The sequence below is a fragment of the Alosa alosa genome, chromosome 4 (genome assembly GCF_017589495.1).
Source record: "Alosa alosa isolate M-15738 ecotype Scorff River chromosome 4, AALO_Geno_1.1, whole genome shotgun sequence".
Taxonomy (NCBI): Eukaryota; Metazoa; Chordata; class Actinopteri; order Clupeiformes; family Clupeidae; genus Alosa; species Alosa alosa.
In genome coordinates, this window is record NC_063192.1 from 19,189,089 (window position 1) to 19,207,205 (window position 18,117).

Consider the following 18,117-nt stretch of genomic DNA (forward strand, 5'->3'; position numbering starts at 1 on the left):
CATTTCGAAATCAAAATGTTCCACTCTGAAGTTTAACATGAGGGTTTGGGAGGGAGATCAAAGCCGAGGGAGAGAGGAGGAGGTTGAAAGGCCAGGGATATGAGCTCATCCTCCAGCACTCTGGTGGAAATGTCTCCCCCCCGTGATGTGCATTTCTGTATCTGCTGGTGCGTGAGAGGTCAGGGGTGTCCTGTTATTTTAGGGGTGGTGATGGAGGCCCCGGTCTGATGTGCAGATAAACTCCCCTAAAGCACAAGCTGCCTGCTAGCCAGTCGGCAGAACTCTCTGCCAGTCGCTTGCGTCCATTTGCAGTCCAAAAGTGAATGCAAATGAAGTAGATCCAGCTTGTAGGTGGACTGTTCTTTAAATCAGCACTATGCGACAATGATGAACACTTCTAATGCATGTTTTTCATGCAGTGGCTTTAGATATCATCCCTGAATTTTTATATATGGTCTTATGCCAACCAATACATCCACCTGTATTTCCTTCTACCCACTATACACCATGCAGTTCTGTGGTCTGGGAAGCAACCGGTAAAAATGTATAAAACTAAAGATTGTTCACACAGCATGACGTCTCCATCGCCAACGCTCTCAGCATGGTATCGGCAACAGACAGCATACTAACAAGATTTTTATCAGGACCAATGTTAATATTGCTTGCAAGCCTTTTGCATACCTTTTAAATAGTTGACTCTCCAGTTTTAGACCAAAACGTCTTACTGTTGCCAATTATGTTAACGCTACCGATATGTTTTCATTTAGCGGGTCAGAAGGCCATCTGTGTCACCAGCTTACTCATCTGCCAGGGGTTGCTGTGGGTCGGCACTGCCCAGGGCATCATCGTCACGTTCCCCGTTCCAAAATTGGAGGGGATTCCCAAAATAACTGGTGAGATATGAAACTTATATAAATATAATAAATATGATAATAAATGTGCACTGGGCTCTGAGGTAAAGAATGATCTGAAAGATGAGAAAATAAATATTCTAATGAATTATTCAGAAGGAGAAACTCACAAAAACATGTATCACGTTGATCACAACATAGCAAGTGGTTTTTGTTTGTTTTTTACCTAATCATTTTGGGCTCTTACAGGTAAGGCTATGACCTCACTGAATGCTCACAATGGTCCTGTGGACTTCCTCGTGGCCACTTCGAGCACATTGTCCCCGGACTTGCTGAAACGGGACTCCGTTCCCGACGGTGTGGACTCGACCGCCACCGATGGCGCGACGTCGCCGGCAGCGGCAGAGGGGAAGAAGAGGAGCACCTCGCAGGAGTCCCTCCAGACGGCCAACGACAACTCCCCGCAGCCCGAGAGGCGCCCCAAGGGCGTGCTGCTGCAGTACCGGCTGCGCTCCACCTCCCAGCTCCCGGGCAAGCTCCTCTCGGCCGAGCCCGAGGGCCGCGGAGCCGATTCGCCCGCCCCAGAGTGGCCCGAGCACGGCCCGGAGGATGGCTCCATCTACGAGCTGAGCGACGACCCGGAGATCTGGGTGCGCGGGCGCCCCACGCTCAAGGAGGGGCTGCGGAGGGAGCGGGTCATGTCGGCCGCCGTCGTCTCCGGGGGCAGGGGCTTCCGTGCCTCGGGCGTCCGCCTCCGCCCGCCTCGGCCAGCTGGCTCGGCTCGGCTCCTGCCTCGGTGGACTCTTGCGGCCCTCGGGGGGTCGACATCACATGAGAGCACGCTCATGGTCTGGCAGCTCCCGCTCACTGTCTGAGCCAGTGACTCTCCCACTGAACATCTGGCTGACAGGACAGTTAGCCCTGGAGCCAAGCGGAGACATATCCTGTCCATGATATGTCAGGAAAATAGGACTGCCTTCTCAACGCTGTACTGACTGTCTCTGAGGAATCACCCTGTATATAATATCCTATATTCCATCCTCAGGTTCAGTGGTACTATGTGTGGAGGATCTGTGGAAGAAATGATGTGTCATAAAGATAAGGCTAAAGGGATCATGAGGTGCAATTTTAAAGTAGTTCAGTTCATGCTCATTTTGTCTCTGTGTATTTTTACCAGGTAGACGAGAGAGGGGTCTGTCCAGAATGTCATGGTGAAATCTGAGTGCTGAAGGTGGTCTAGTGTGGACATGGGAGGTTTCAGTACTAACACTGCTCTGTTAGACTGTGTGTCACACCACTTGGTCAGTTACTGTTGGCAGTGAATATGATGCTGGCCAGGTACTTGGACATTATCCTTAGGGTAAGTGGGAAGGGTTCACCTGCATCAATAATGTGCAAAAAGATTCTCCAAATGCCATAGCCCAAATATGCCATAGCCCATCATAACAGAGTTGATTATAAATAGGTGACTTGTCTAAGCTGTTGAATATCTATTGATCCATTGGTCTGAATCTCTGTGGTTACATGTCCTGTGAAGTCCTGTCTCCTTTTTTGACTTTAACCTGTTGGACTTTGAATAAGACAGTGAATTGTTTATTTGCCAGATGAATGCAACAAAATACATGGTTTTGTTCCGAGTGGATTTCTGTCCTAATTTCGCCCCTAGAATATGTCTTGAATAAGTAAGGCTTATGTCCCATTTTCCTGCTTTCGATGTTCTGCTTGTTTTATTTTTCCAATGTGGCTGCCTCTTTCTTTGTTACAAAAGCCTGAGTTTGTAAAGATGTTTTGTAGCTTGACCAATCTGTGGTGATCTGACCTTTCCAACTAGACTGCAGTCCTGTTTCTTGCAGTAAAAAAAAAAGTTCTTGAAAGTTTGTAAATGTTCTAGGAATGGACCTAATATGTATGCATTAAAAGTTACCCAATGGGGAGTTATCTTTGCTGACTCTAGAGGGTCTTACCCCTCAAGTAAAAATTGGCTGCTCTGAATTGGAGGATGAATACAGAATGTATTAAGAAAAAGGGATGTTTGAGAAAGATCTGTTATTCCTCTTAATGTCAGATTGGGTAACTGATGACTGACTGTAATGGAGTAGGGTCTTTGTATCTCATACTGTTTAGGAGTGTTATTCCCATCTGAGCATGTCAGTAAGACTATAGTATGACTATAAGAGTCCTGTTGTAAGGGACTCAATACCCAGTCGATAATGTGAAGGAGAGTATAGTGTCAAAGAGGAAAATGCTTAGGTACTTGTTTGTGTTGGGTACTTATTTTACACTTTGTCACTTTCCATAATAAATAAAGCAATTTTATCAGAACTCGAGGCCTGTATGTGTCCATCAGTATTTGTCGATGGAGGGGAAAGATGACGACTGTGATGGGATTTGTCATTTAATCAGACCTTTTTTGACAGCCAGTGATTAAGCTCTGTGTTTAAAGGATGGAAGGGTGCAAGCGGGTAATTACACAGATAATGGAGACTAGCGCGCAACACAGATTAAGCGTTTTCACACCAGACGGAGCAGAGATCTTACACAATGATGAGATTTTTGTGGACACGTTGACAGTACCTGACAGATGAGAACTGAATGGGGTAAGAAAAGAGGAGGATTCTGATCTGTTGTAAAAGCTCTTTTTTTCCGTGATTAGAGGATGTATCTAAGTGAAAAGCTGCAGACCATGCAAACAGCAGTCACACTCTTGCTCCAAGGCTCTAAGTACACATGTATTCCGTGTTTAATACCCAACCTTAGCTCTGTATCAGCATTGCACAGACTAACGCGCGCACATGGATTAGATGTTCTAGGCTTTCACAGACCATAAAGGTATTAGAGGTATTCAATCCAGCATTAAGGTTGGATTAAAGTTTTACAATTCCATTTTGAAAATCTAGTTGATGGCTCAAGGGGGAAAAAACGCACTGCCTGTCTTTAGCTACCGTATCTGTCAGATCAGGAAGAAACTGTTGTGTATTCTAATACAAAGCATTCAAGCTCACTTGAGATCATATTTGTATCAGCACAGCTTTTTAAGACTTAACGACTACCAAAGACAAGTCAAAAAGTCAAAAAAGTATCTTTAGGTTTTTGGTTTTTGGTGATAATGATGCAAATTATTTGGACTCCATGAGAACCCTAATCCAAGGACAGGTGCATAGTCCTCATGTCTGATGAGGTCATCCCAAATACCCCCCTCCCTCCCCTCCCGGCCACACACACACACACACACACTTATTTTAGTGCACTTGAAATTGGTTCAAACAGATGAAAGCTAGATAATTTTAATGAATTTAATTTTGTCAAATAATTAATTTTAGAGATATTGTCCTTGGTTTTGAAATCTCATTTCTGGGTAGGCTGGTACAGCTTTTATCTACCATGATACATAGAAGGGATTTTCATGCCAGTAAAGACAGCTTTCCTAAAACACAATTGTGGGGCATAATCCATGCCAATTGATTCATAAATAAAAATACATTTACCAACACTTGACCTCTGCCTGCTGTTGAGGTGGCATTTATGGTGAAATTAATTAAAATAAATCGGGGGAAAGTTGAGTGACAGCTGGTGATATCTGTTGATGGATGTCTCAATCTTCAAATGGAGTCAACACGTTGGGATTACTGCGTTGACAACCTGTGTGGATGGACGTGTTTGCTTTCACTCCGCGACACAGGCTTTGCGTACAGCCGGCAGATCACTTGCTGTTTCTCAGGCGGCACTTTGATGTTCGTCGGTGAGATAAGAGCTTGTGCGCTCCCGCGAGCGCACATGACGAGATGAGAGAATTAATTCAAATATGTTGATGATTTAATACTCGTGTATGGTTATTGCACCATTTACAATTCTGAGTGAATCTACTAGAAACACATCGAGTAACGGGCGTTTATTTGTTTTGCGTGAAGTGGGATGCCCTTTGCCGTGGCTCTGAAGACGAGCATGGATTATTTCGGCGAGCCACCCGATCTCGTGCCATTGGCATGGTGGGTGACACACATTCGTTTCGAGAGCGTCTAACACAGATGGACTCAGACGTTCTGGACAAAATATGCCGAAGATGACCATTGCCGTTTCATTGTGCTTCCTGTTGTGTACAGATGTGTTGGATTTAGTCCTGGGTAAGTCTCTAGTTATCTGCGCTTTATGCAGTTTTCAGCGTAAAGTTGGCTACAAATTAAAATTATTCTTATAGCATTCGGTGGATCATATTATAGAGCTACAAGTAGTTGTTACTTTTATCGGGATGTCATTAACATTAAGAGAAAGGTAAGCCTTATAGTTAGTGTATGAAGCATATCCTAAATGTATTTTACCTTAAACACTATTAAATTCGCATTATTCTGGAAAGGTCTGTTCCTCTAAAGTCTGTAATGCCCATTCATAGAGTCATAGGGTCTCATATGCTAAATATATAGGTGAGTTTAAAAGATAATGGTTTATTGTTGCACTTTGATCGGTTTGATCGGCAACCCTTACTCAGGTAAGATTGGTGTAGTTCTAACAATCAAAAGAATAGCGCACTGTTTGCCCCAATTCCAGGTAGGCAGGCATAATGACTTCAGCGTTTGATTATTTTTGAGATAAACGCCCTAATCTTGCGCCCTGACCCATTTAGGGGGTAATCTCCACTCTAAAATAATTAAAGGTCGTTAGAGTTCACCAAGATAGCACAAGGGTCATCTTTATGGCTAGTGACTCGTAGCATTAATGCAGGTTAATGAGGGAGGATGTTCCATCAGTTTGAGTGGCCACAGACTCATTTAGTTATAATCTCTGACCAGTGATGTCATATGCCATTGTACAAGTCTCTCAGGGAGTGAGAGTTACAGAGAGAGAGAGAGAGAGAGAGATGGATAATGATTGAATGTGGCCTGCAACCTTTTCTCTGAGATGAGATGTTAGCGTTCATATATTGCAGTAGGCCTAATCTGTCATGGCAGCGTGACGACCACATCCTCACAGAACCCCTTGCCCTGTTACATAATTGAGTCAATGCTTCCATGCTGCTTCTGACGCGCTCCCTTAATTTAGCAAACACATTGAAAAGCACTGATCATGGTGTAGTAGTTGGTGCGGCTATTTTAGGCTGTTTTACTAGTAGTCTGGGGGATTTAAAGACAGACTCAGCGATACGGGTTCGTTGGCGCGAAAGGATATTTGTGTCAAACAACCAATCAAATTACACCCCTTTATGCTCGGTGTTGATTGGCGATGGTTGCCACTTTGCTTCCCATTTATATAGTCATGACTTGGTAGGGGCACCGGAGTCTCAGACTTAACTAGAGGACCAAGAAGCAATTCGTGGAATTCTATAACAGTATAGAATCGAGGGTATGGCCTTTAATGGGAAATCGGCTGCACTCTCACATGCAATATTGCTTGATTTATCTACAGTAGGCTATGCCTATCTACTCTGAGGATGAAGGGATCTATATTACTGTATCTGCATACAATAGCTATGATACAAGTTCATTTTTAATTTTTAATTTTTTTATTCTTTTGTAGAATGAAGCTAGAGACCATTTGTATGTTGTTAGGATAGAAACTGTTTTGGAAATCATATCATCACTTTACATGAAATGTCTTTGTCATTAAGTCTTTTGTAATAGTCAGCTCAGGGATGCACCAGTTCATAAAACCATTTTAGAGTGAGTAATAGACAATGGAAACAGTCTCAACCAGATTCCAAAACAGGTCTAGATGTTTTTAGAATTGTTTTTTTTTTTTTTCTGGATTTTTTTCCCCTCACTATGAAGTCGTATTAAAATGTCTCACATTAAAACAATGATGTGCTATTGCAGCTATTCAGCACTTTACTGAAAGCAAAGCAATATACAGAATTGTGTAGCAGGCCTAAGCCTATTCCTCATGGTGGACTGTTCAGCTGTCTTTTAGGAAGCCATGTTTGACCAGTGAATTTGCTGGTCACCTCCCATTAGACTGTCCAGTGTCACCAGTTAGACTTAACCTCTCTCTTCATTAACGGAGATGAACTTGCATGTCTTCATGCAGTTCTATGCAAATGAATGCTACTGCATGAAGCCCTGGCATTGTCCTTTGCTTGTTGTCTATGTAGCATGATGTAAAATCACTTCGCTGATGGAAGAAAAGCTCATGGATTAGGAGGTGGAAAAAACATGGGGAAAAAATAATCCATGCCCTGACGTCACAGATGAAGGACCAATACCATAGGAGGTGGGGGATTTTGTAGGTCACTGAATTTGTGACAGATTATATAGCTTCCCACACTGGTGTCTCAGTTCTGCATTCCAATTGTTCTAGAGGATTGCTGTGACATCCGTGTCTTGTTCTTTGACACATATCGCAAAATTCAGCAAGGTCAAGAAAATCCTGGGTGAGGTGGATGAAATGTTATCTTGGATAAGTAACATGTTATCCACAGATCTGTTATCAATCTCCTCCGGACGGTGGATGGACAACCAAATCCACTGGGTTATTTGTACTCTGCCATTGTGTTAAAGTTCACATGCACCTGTTTCTCTGTAGATCAGTCCTTGCATGTTTTATTATGTTGCCATTGCCAGTTTTTATGTTGCCATTGCCATCATATTACTGCAAGAGGCCATCAATGCAAGATATTTATGACTATCACATGCTATGACTAAGTCTGTTTCTATGGAAAACAATATTCTCTCTCTCAGTCAACACTCTTCAAAGACTACTGCATGCCATCATATTGGATTATGATGAAATTTGAATGAGAATAACTATGATTCTTTTTTTTCATTACCCACAGACAGTAATGGCACTGAAAGGTCATTTTGCCTTTTATTACTGCGCTGAAAGATATTGCAGTTTAATTTAGTGTATTGCTATGATTATCTTCCCAGAATAAATATTGATTTTGTGGGCACCCTGCATCTTCCATTTACTTCTTTCTCTGCTGGCCTGTCCTAGTTGAGCACAATCTTCCCCGGGCTTAAATCCATTTTTTCTTTCTCCTGACATGTCTCGATGAAGTATGTATTGTTGTAGCAGAATACGTGTCTGCATTTTGTCGTTTGAAAGATTCATGCACAGCACAAAATAAGAGCATCTGTGAACTAGCCAAGCACTTGTGTTTGTGAGCATGATTGTATAAAGTAAGAAAAAACTTTGTCGCCGCACACTCTATCTCTTAGATCTGTTAAAAGAATTAAGAGATAGAGTGTGCGGCGACAAAGTTTTTCTTAGTTTATTTTCCCTTGCCAGCACCTCAGAGGGCGTGCATTCTTTTCTATATTTACATGATTGTATAAAGAGCATAAAGTGACACCATGACCTTCCTCTCAGGCTATTTAACCGTCACCATTGAGCCCCTGCCACCTGTCGTCATGGGAGACACCGTGACGCTGAAGTGTAATTTCAGGACTGACGGCAACTTGCGAGAGATAGTGTGGTTTCGGGTGAGTACGCCATGATCTCTGCATCTCTCACTGATGATGAGTCATTGTTTTGTCAGTGTTTGTTTGAGCACGCCATTGTTTACTTACTCAAAAGGTCTTTACTGGGGCAGAGACGTCTGCTTCTGTGCATCTTGCCTTCCCTTGTCTTCAAACCACGCTGAGAGCAAAAGAGATTCTCCCCCAAAAAATACACTCTCTAACAGTGAGCTTCAGGATTAACAAGAAGCTGCATGAAAGGAGTTTCAGTCTCAGTTGCTGTTGCATAATTCATATTGATTGGATTTAACATCTCTAAAGCTGGCAGAACTAACACCTGAGATTAAAACTCTGAACTGTCGGGAGGGAATTACTAATGTCACCATTATCTATGATGTTTGTGACCAATTGTGAACATCTCTGGAGATTGACATTTTCACATTTATTTTCCTTTTTCCGCTCTAGGTAATGGATGGTGGAAGCTCCAAACAGAAAATATTCACTTACGATGCCATGTACAATGCCAATTTCTCTCACATGGAGGATTTCCGTAAAAGAGAAGATCTTGTTTACCAGTCAACTGTAAGGTAAATATTGTAGCCATCTCTTCAAGCAGTTGTTGGCCTTTAGCGTTTTTTTCGTCTTTTTCAAGATGTAGGTCAACATGTTAATAACTTCTATGGACAGTTTTTGCTTCAACATAAACATGAATTGAAAGTAGACAGCAAACATCCAGTGACATCTAATTTCATTGACTTGCATACAAAACTATGGTGATTCTCCTCATAGACGTCCGAGTGTATTTAACTCCAAAATGATTTTTCCTTTTTGCCTCAGACTTCCTGAAGTTCAAATGGAGGACAGTGGTCCCTATGAGTGCCATGTCGGTATCTATGACAGAGCGTCCAGAGAGAAGGTGGTCTTAGCATCCGCAAGCATAACTCTCATTGTAATGTGTAGGTTCATGTCCTACTTACCCTCGTCACTAATACTCACAACAAATTTCTATGGACAGTGAACCTAAAGACATTTCATATGTCCTTAGTGAAACAGCAGTGGTCTCTCCTTGAGTGACTAGGATATGGCTGGAGTATTTCAATCTGCTAGCATTGAATATGTTGTAATTGGTGGATTTTCAGCTCATAATTTGCATTTAGTGGATTCTTTCATGCTGAGTGACTCAGAGTGTTGTGAACGCTCACTTGCTATCTGTAGTTGAGCTCCCCGAGCAATTACACCCGTGACCTTGGTGGTGGTTACATGGCGAGCTCAAGATGGATCACCACAAAGATGAGCCTAATCTAAAACACATTTTCTCATTTATCTCATGCTGCATCCGTGTGACTCTGTGTGTGTGCACATGTGTGTGTGTGTGTGTGGTGTGTAACGGTTGTGGATGTATGTGTGTGTATATGTGTATGTATGTATGTCTGTGTGTGTGTGTGTGTGTGTGTGTGTGTGTCTGTGTGTGTGTGTGTGTGTGTGTGTGTGTGTGTGTGTGTGTGTGTGTGTCTGTGTGTGTGTGTGTCTGTGTGTGTGTGTGTGTGTGTGTGTATGCACCGGTGCCACAGTAATGTATGTGTGCTCTGTTGAAAGCAGATGGGTAAGGAATGGCGAGGGATTTTGGCACTCTACTTTAAGCTGTTGCATTATAAATACAACTGTTTGCACATTAATAAGAATAAAAGATTGCAGCGGAGCATCTGCTCACCGAGCTCTGTATAATGAAGTTGGGTCAATTCCTTGTTTACTGGCATGGCAGGGGGTGGGAGTTGGGGGGAAGGGTTGTTTTGTTTTGCTTTAGTGCTTCGGATTTGAAGTTTTGTAACTTCTCTCCCCCAGCACCTCCCAGATCAATATCAGTGGTGGCAGCTGAGCCTTACACTCGGTTTAACCGCTACGAAGCCCAGAACTTCACACTGGTGTGCATCGTGAAGGGAGGAAAGCCCGCACCCATGGTAATTGGAGCTGCTATAGTATGTAGAGCTCTCTCCATGTTTTATTTACATACACTGTATGAAAACCACAGCTTAGCACGAAGGACAAGGCAAGAATGTCACATCCTTGGTCCCTCTAGTTCACTCCTTCCAGTGACATAATTATCACCTTGGAACTTGGAACACATGGGGCCAGTTTTCTGCTACCAGCCTACAATGCATGTTACAGTACATTCACTGTAAAAAATGATTCACTGACTCAGATTAATTCAGTCATGTTGCTGTGACTGAGTTTGTGTAATATAGTGTCAGGTTTATGACATATTTATCACACTTAAACTCATGTTGACATAACTCAAGATAACTTGACCAGTTAAATTGTGCCAACAAGTATTTTTTTGAGGATTGGTTGTGACATTGATCTTAACATGAGCATTCACTGTCCATCCATTGACTTCTCAGGTGTACTTTAAGAGGGACGGTGAGTTGATCCAGGTGGTCCCAGACAGTAGAGGCCTGCATGCAGCCCCAGGCCTTGCGTCACAACCCGGTCAAGCCCCACGACCAGGCCTAGGTCAAGGTCAAGCTCCACGACCCGGCTCTCCTCCAGGCCCAGCTTCAGATATGGCTCATAGACCACTTATCAGCAGAGACCTGGATGACACCAAGATCCAGAGGTCCCTCTCTCTCCTGGACCAGAACGGGGAGCCGGTGCGTCTGGACATGGACGGCCCCCGGCCGCGCCCTAACACACCGGGCTATTCGGACCCGGAGGCCAGCCCCACCACAGAGATCATCCCGGAGACGGTGATCAGTCGAGAGTTCCCTCGCTGGGTGCAGAGCACCGACCCGCTGTACTACTTCAACCACTCACGCGTGGAGCTCGCCGACGGCACCATGGAGGTGTATGCCATGCTCACCTGGAGCCTCAACCCCCAGCTGGACAACGACGCACTCTTCAGCTGCGAGGTCAAGCACCCAGCACTCTCCATGCCTATGCAGGCCGAGGTCACACTCTGTGAGTATAGATGTACTGGTGTACCTGACGAAGACCAGAGTGGTTGAAACGTTTTACAGTTAAATCACCTTTGGGAGCAAAAAAGACAGTGTGCAAATATTTTCCTTTTCCTCGGGCTCTGTGAGTGCCCCCTAATGTTAGACAGTAAGGGCCAGTAACCCATATCTGGATTAAGCCTAGTCCTAGACTAAAATCTGCTTTAATGGGGGATCTCCATTGAAGGTTCTCTGTTAGGGCTGGCCTTGATCCGTGTACAATAAAAATTGTTCATCAACAGGCCCGTGCAGAGAAGGGGTGCTACAGGGGCTCTAGCACCTGCCCTTTTGCCCCTTTGATGTCCAAGTGCCCTTTTGACAAGACCCGTTTTTTACTTTTTAAAATGTGTAATACTTCCGCTAGTTCCAACGTGAATATTCGCTAAAATGTCTCATTAATAGTTTGTGAAATTAGAAATTTACAAAAATAACTATTTTCTGTGTTAATTGAAATGCCTTGCGGCCACCAATCCGTGACGTCATACATTCAGTGAACTCTCAGAAGGTGCACGCAGGCACAGTGCTGCAGGAGACGTTTGGGAGCACGGTAAGGTCACTTGGCAGTTAGCATATCTGAACATGCAATAGTATTCAGCTTAGAGATAGAGAATAAAATGTTAAAAGTTGTTTTATGTTTAATGAAGTAGGCTATCAAACCCGTTTTAACCATGTCATGGTCCATCCATTTCAATAACCTGGCAGCTTCGAAAATCTAAGGCTGAACGTTCATAACATATTCTGCTTAGGTTACTATGTTATAGTAGCTTAGGTTAGTATAGACATAGTTAAAACAGAGTTGACAAACCTTTTCTAAATCGTCATAAGCCAACGACATAGGCTACTGTAGTTGTTTAACTAACCCAACTCCGTTTAGGGCCTACTGTTTACAGTAGGCTACATTACGTGTCATTTCACTCAGTGGCCACACGCACAGCACGTGAATCTGCAAGACACCAGCTTGCTAATGGTGGTAGTTCACTGTGATAAACATTAAAATTATAGCCTGACAAGCCAGACTAGGCAATAACATATTTGCTGCCGCTAGGGTGCGTCTAAATTTCTAGGCTATCAAATTAGCTTTGAATTTAATCAATAAGATGTAGCCTTATAGCCTATGATCTCTGAACACGTTTTCTGAAAATTTTGTTCCATGTGCCCTTTTTTAAAATTTGAGCCCCTGCCCCTTCAAAGGTCTCTGCACTACGACGGAGTATTAGGGCCACACATGAAGGATTTTTTTTTTTTTTGCCATGACGAGATTAAACTCGACATGTCGATTTTAAAGTCGCCATGTCGACATTAAAGGAACCATATGTAAGAAATGTATTTCAATTAATCATAAAATGGCCCTGATATGTCACTAGACATTAAGAAATCATGTTCATTTCAAATACTTATATCACTGACAATAGTAGACCGGCCAGGATATTGTCATTTAAAAAGTGAAGTTGCAGCCCTCAATGATGTTGATGTTGTGTTTTGTCATGTCATGTTGTGTTTTGGCCTGATGCGCCACTCTCCACCTATCTACTAATAACAAAGTCAGTAGTCTTTCGGCATGTGGGTTGGCAACCTCGAGTCAGGGGGGAGGGGGAGGGGATACACCGCTCTACAGTAATTTGAAAGTGATTGCAGTACCAGTTTTGGCCACAATCTTACATATGGTTCCTTTAAACTCGACTTTTCGAGAGAAAAAATGAAATGCAAGATCGACTTTAATCTCGACGTATCGACTTTAATGTCGCCATGTCGACATTAAACTCAACATTTCGAGAATAAAGTTGAAATATCATGTCGACTTTAATCTCGACGTGTCGACATTAAACTCAACATTTTGAGAATAAAGTTAGTTTGGAGAGAGAACGACCGCTCGAGACGATTGAAAGGGAGGACGAATGAAACTAGAATGTAATGCCAGAGGAATTACAATAGTGGATGGAACGCTGCTAAAGTTGGTGGGGAAATTCCTGGAAAAAAAACATTAAATCACTTAATCTTTGAGTTCATACAAACCCTCGTACCAAAAGACCTTGTGTGTCAAGGCGTTCTTGAGATATAACACTCAAGGTGTTTTTCACCTTGACATTTGACCTTTGACCTCCAACATCAATTCACTTCATCTTTTGAATCCATACAAATACTCATACCAAATTTCAGGCATGTAAGGCATTCTTGAGATATCGCACTCAGAGTGTTCATTGACTTGACCTTTGACCTTTGACCTCCAACATCAACTCACTTCATCTTTGAGTCCATACAAACACTTGTACCAAATTTGAAGCACATGCGTCAAACCGTTCTGGAGATATAATGCGCAAAGCATGAGATATGGCTGTGACTTTTATTTTGACACACGGGAAACACTTAAACAGGATGTGTAGTTTAGGGAGCACCAGATTGTATGCATTAGAAGCTGAGACAGTTGATTTCACAGGTGACACCTGTGTCAGTGTTCTAATTAGCCCGGGAACTACTCTGGGAGCTTAACAAGTGCAGCTGCCTTTAGGCCATTATGACATCACAGCCTTTGAAGTCTAAGGGGGGAAAATGAGCTTTTTAACATTTTTAATCCCCTATTTCTCAAAAAGTATAAACTTTTTTAAAAATCTGAAACAATAACTCTCTTGCCCCACTCCAGACCTTCACAACGGTTATTTCAACAAGTCTGTACGTTAAGCGGTTAGAGTCGTATTAATTCTTGAAAAGGTAAAAAGAAAAGGTTACCAAAGAAGAAGAAGAAGCCAGGAGATTTCAAGATAGTGGATTCCATCCACCATAACAATGCAACTAGTGCAACAACGATTCAGAGTGTTCGAGTGCAACAATTATTAGACATAGGACTATATCATGTGGACAAAACATAGAACATATTAACCTACGTTGCTCAGCCAAATAGGCTACTTTGCTGTTAGGTCCTATCACGGAGTTACAGACGATAAATGCGATGGTCAAAAGTAGCCTAAACGTCATTAGCGGTTTATTTATTTATTGTAGGCCCATTATTAAAGTGTTGTTTTTCATCTAAAGGTTCAACTGCATAGGCTACTAGGCGCTCTCCCCAATCCTAGACTTTCACGTTGCTTGTTTGTAATGGATGCAAAACAGCCTATTGCTGAATGTGTATGGAGGGACGAATGAAGCTGTCCTCCCGACCACCCCATGTAGGCTAGTAGCTTACATGCACACATATGCACACATAGCCTAGTGCATAAATAAAGTGCATGCACACATATTCTCTCCCGGGATCAAAATAGTATATATGCTTAGGCTATACCTGTGTTTCTAGCCTCCTATAGGCTACGTATTGCAGGTGAGACATGGAAAAGCAGTTTTAGAAAAATGAGTTTTACCATGTTATCCTATGGAGAGTGACGGCCTGTGGGTCATGAAGGGCAGTTATTTGGATGTGCAGTGGCCTTACCCACGTAAAACAGAGGGAAATAGCATTTTGGATAGAAACATTATATCATTGGATACATATATTTTTCTAGCTATTTAGCCTAAACGCATAGTGCATGGTATTTCCATAACCGCGAGACAGCACTTCACGATGACGGCAATGAGTAGTTAACAGACAAGACGCAATCTATCTGAATATCTGCAATCTAGCAATCTATCTGAAATAACACCTATTTGAAGCCCATTTTTCATGTAACATAGGCTATTGTTTATTAGTGTAGGCTACATAGCTTAAACTGTGTAGGCTATGTTTAAACAGTAGTGCCTATTGCGAGTTTAATGTCAGCATGTTGACTTTAAAGTCGACACGTCGAGATTAAAGTCGATATGATATTTCAACTTTATTCTCGAAATGTCGAGTTTAATGTCGACATGTCGACTTTAAAGTCAACATGTCGGGTTTAATCTCGCCATGGCAAAAAAAAAAAAATTCTTAATGTGTGGCCCTAATACTCCGTCGTACTGCACGCCCCTGTTCATCAATGATTTTTGAAATGCAACACAGGACTGAGAACTGGACTACACAGATGTTCCTAGAATACACTGTACTGTATGTAACTCCTCGCGTTTCGCCGTCAGTGTTCGCTCTCTGACTTCACTTGCGAATGCATCGTTGGCTAAACAATTCATCATATGAGACCAGTGTGAGGTGATGATCTCTCTGTTTTTGAAATTTGATATTCCTGTGCATCACCAGCACCTGAGATCTGAAAATGGCCAGTGCACAGGGATTTTGTCATACTATTTCACATTTTTGATACTGGTGAAATACATGTTTCACAGAGTTATTTCACATGCTGTTTGATACTAGTGAAATGCATGTTTCACAGAGTTACAGTATTTCTGTTATTGTCTCGTTTAGCTGCTCCAAAGGGGCCAAAGCTGTCCATGACACCCAGTAAGGCGAAAGTTGGAGACACTGTTCGCATGACCGTGGAGGGCTTCCAGCTAGGCTCCAAAGGGGTACGTTTTCATTCGTCTAATTGACTTGATTCGTTTGCCATAAACATGCTTGTGTTTCTGGGCATTTCACACAAATAATAACCAGCATCTTTGTGTTGTGGAAAATTGGATAAATCTTTGGTTTGGTGTGAAACCGTGGTTTCATTTTCACATGAATAATCAAACAGTGTAATTGGATTATGGTTTTATCAAAGCAGCATGTGGCATCATTCACAGTGTATTCAATTATAATTATACAATGCTGTGTGAAAGTCACGACTTTGATCTCTAAATGCAAACATCCCCATTTACCTATCAATTTTTTCCCACGTTTTGCTAAACAGCATTTAAAATCAGTTATGCTTCATAATTCCTTCCAAACAATCACGTTGCCTAAGGCATCTGCTGGCAATGAAGTAATTTATTAGTAGATCTTATTAGTATTAATATTTCAGTGTCAATGAATGTTTCAGTTAATAAAATCCATTATGGTAAACAGTGTCAGTGATGAGGCTTTTTCCAAGTCACGCTGTACACTAAAATAAAAATCATTAATTTAAATGTCATTTTAAATGGCAATATATATTGCCATATGAATCTGCTGAATGTGGCTCCAAGTGACACTGCAGTAATACAATATAAAATTAAAAATATTGCTGGGACCGTCTAATCGCTGCAGTGTCACCTAGGGACACCAATACTAATGAGATGTTTGTTTTGACTGCACTGTGCAAAAGCAAAGGGTTTCTGTGAAATGTCCAAATGCAATAAAATGACTGTTGTTCCCAAGTACGGAAAGCTTACTTAATACGTACATACAGTGTGCTTTTGGTGCACTGCTCCAAAGTGCTCTGTATGATTTCGTGTTTGGGATTTGTGTCGAGCTCTTTGTGTCTTGACCCCGCAGAACGAGGTCTTCCCAGAGCCTCTGTTCACGTGGACTCGGGTCGGCGGGCTCCTGCTGGACGGCACGGAGGAAAGGATTGGGAAACAGTTAGTGCTGGAGCGGGTGCCCGCGGAGCTCAACGGCTCCATGTACCGCTGCACAGCCCAGAATCCTCTGGGCTCCACCAACACTCACACACGCCTTATAGTGTTTGGTACGAACAGGGGCATGATGGGGAGAAGGAGTCAGAGAGAGGAGGAGAGAGGAGGATGTAGATACAGTGAAAGTGCACATTCCAGAATTAAGGAGTTCTTGACAGTTAATCTAGAGTGAGGAAGACATTGCATTCTAGACAGTTAATCTAGAATGAGGAAGACATTGCATATTTAATATAACTACCAGATCTTTTACTCATTTACCTATTTATTTGTTTTACCAGAGAATCCAAGAATTAAGAAAGGAGTAGCAGAATTAACTGGTATGTACTTTAGTTCTCGTCTTCAAATGTTGCCCAGTGAAATAAATGTGATGTAAAATGCCATGAATTCCATCGAGTATGAATTAAACAAGGAGAGTCTTATTTATTTTTGTCAGATGCTGCCTCCAGTGCTAAATGGCTGGGCTCGCTAATGATGCTGCTGGTTGCCGTAGCCCTGGGCTTGACGTGATTGGCCGAGGAGGAGGCATTCGCTATGACACTCACGCTCTTCCTCTGACCGCATCAGCTCTGCTGTCGTCTCATCCTCCGCCCGCGGGCACTACCATCATCTGAGAGCCCTCCATTGTGCTTCTTCTTCTATTTACTTTTTCTAGCTTTCTTTAAGAGCCGCAGAACTAGAGGAGAGGCTAACAAGTTTAGAAAGAGGTCACCCACCAGAATACCAAGTCCCTTTTTGTGTCATTAGCAGGGTCTGTCTGTTTTCACTGGAATCAACACTGGAAACTAGTTTGAGGTTATGAGGGACTTGTACTAGTATATTTTGTTGACATTTTGTGTTACTGATGCACACCATGCATTTTCTTCCATAACCCTTGTGCTTTAGGTTTCTGCAGGCTACTGTAATGTGCTGCTGGACATGTCTGTCCACCAGAACTGGCTCTGTGCTGAGCACTTGTTTAAATACAGCCACAGAAAGTTTTACAAATTGTATAATCACTTTATTTAATTCAATGCAAGGAAGTTGTCACTGCCGCACACACAACGCCTCCATCTGATTCTGATCAGAATTTCTATTACATCCTGTAGATGGCAGTGTAGACCTGGGTTTGTAATGTCGCGCTGCACTTGAAGCAAAGTGTAAATCTATAGGATTGGCGTGTTGCAGATTCACTTGAATGTATGAATATGGAAAAGAGTTGTATAGGCTATTTTTTGTTTTAGAAACAACTATAGATACATTGGTGTTTGTAGAATTTGCGCAGCCTGAAAGGTTTACAATTTCCCACTTCTTTAAAACATCTGTTTATTTTGAACAAGTTTATTTTTGTCATTACTATAAATAATTGAATAATACATAAATACTACAGATGAAAAAGAAAATAAGTTGTTTGTCATTTAATGCATTTTTATCAGAAGCAGAGATAAGTGCAGAATGTTTTTGTAA

General features: G+C 42.3%; 2 protein-coding genes across 3 annotated transcripts in view; both read left to right on the plus strand.

Moving 5' to 3' along the window:
- arhgef10lb (Rho guanine nucleotide exchange factor (GEF) 10-like b) overlaps window positions 1–1,726 on the plus strand; it is a 34,961-nt gene extending 33,235 nt beyond the window's left edge. The window contains exons 30-31 of the mRNA XM_048240614.1: window positions 768–893; window positions 1,101–1,726. Coding sequence (XP_048096571.1) covers window positions 768–893; window positions 1,101–1,726 — 752 coding nt within the window. The remainder of the gene's footprint in view (window positions 1–767; window positions 894–1,100) is intronic.
- Window positions 1,727–4,489: 2,763 nt separating this feature from the next.
- On the plus strand, window positions 4,490–18,048 carry igsf21b (immunoglobin superfamily, member 21b). Of its 2 annotated transcripts, XM_048241932.1 has the most exons (10): window positions 4,490–4,972; window positions 8,148–8,260; window positions 8,702–8,823; window positions 9,074–9,192; window positions 10,079–10,194; window positions 10,636–11,191; window positions 15,548–15,648; window positions 16,535–16,727; window positions 16,953–16,991; window positions 17,108–18,048. In XM_048241932.1, the coding sequence occupies exons 1-10, from the start codon at window positions 4,903–4,905 to the stop codon at window positions 17,179–17,181; spliced, it is 1,503 nt and encodes a 500-aa protein (XP_048097889.1). In that variant the 5' UTR covers window positions 4,490–4,902; the 3' UTR covers window positions 17,182–18,048. The 2 variants fall into 2 exon arrangements, with proteins under 2 accessions (XP_048097889.1, XP_048097888.1); XM_048241931.1 differs by lacking the exons at window positions 16,953–16,991; window positions 17,108–18,048 and having other exon boundaries at window positions 16,535–16,941.
- The last annotated feature ends 69 nt before the right edge of the window (window positions 18,049–18,117 follow it).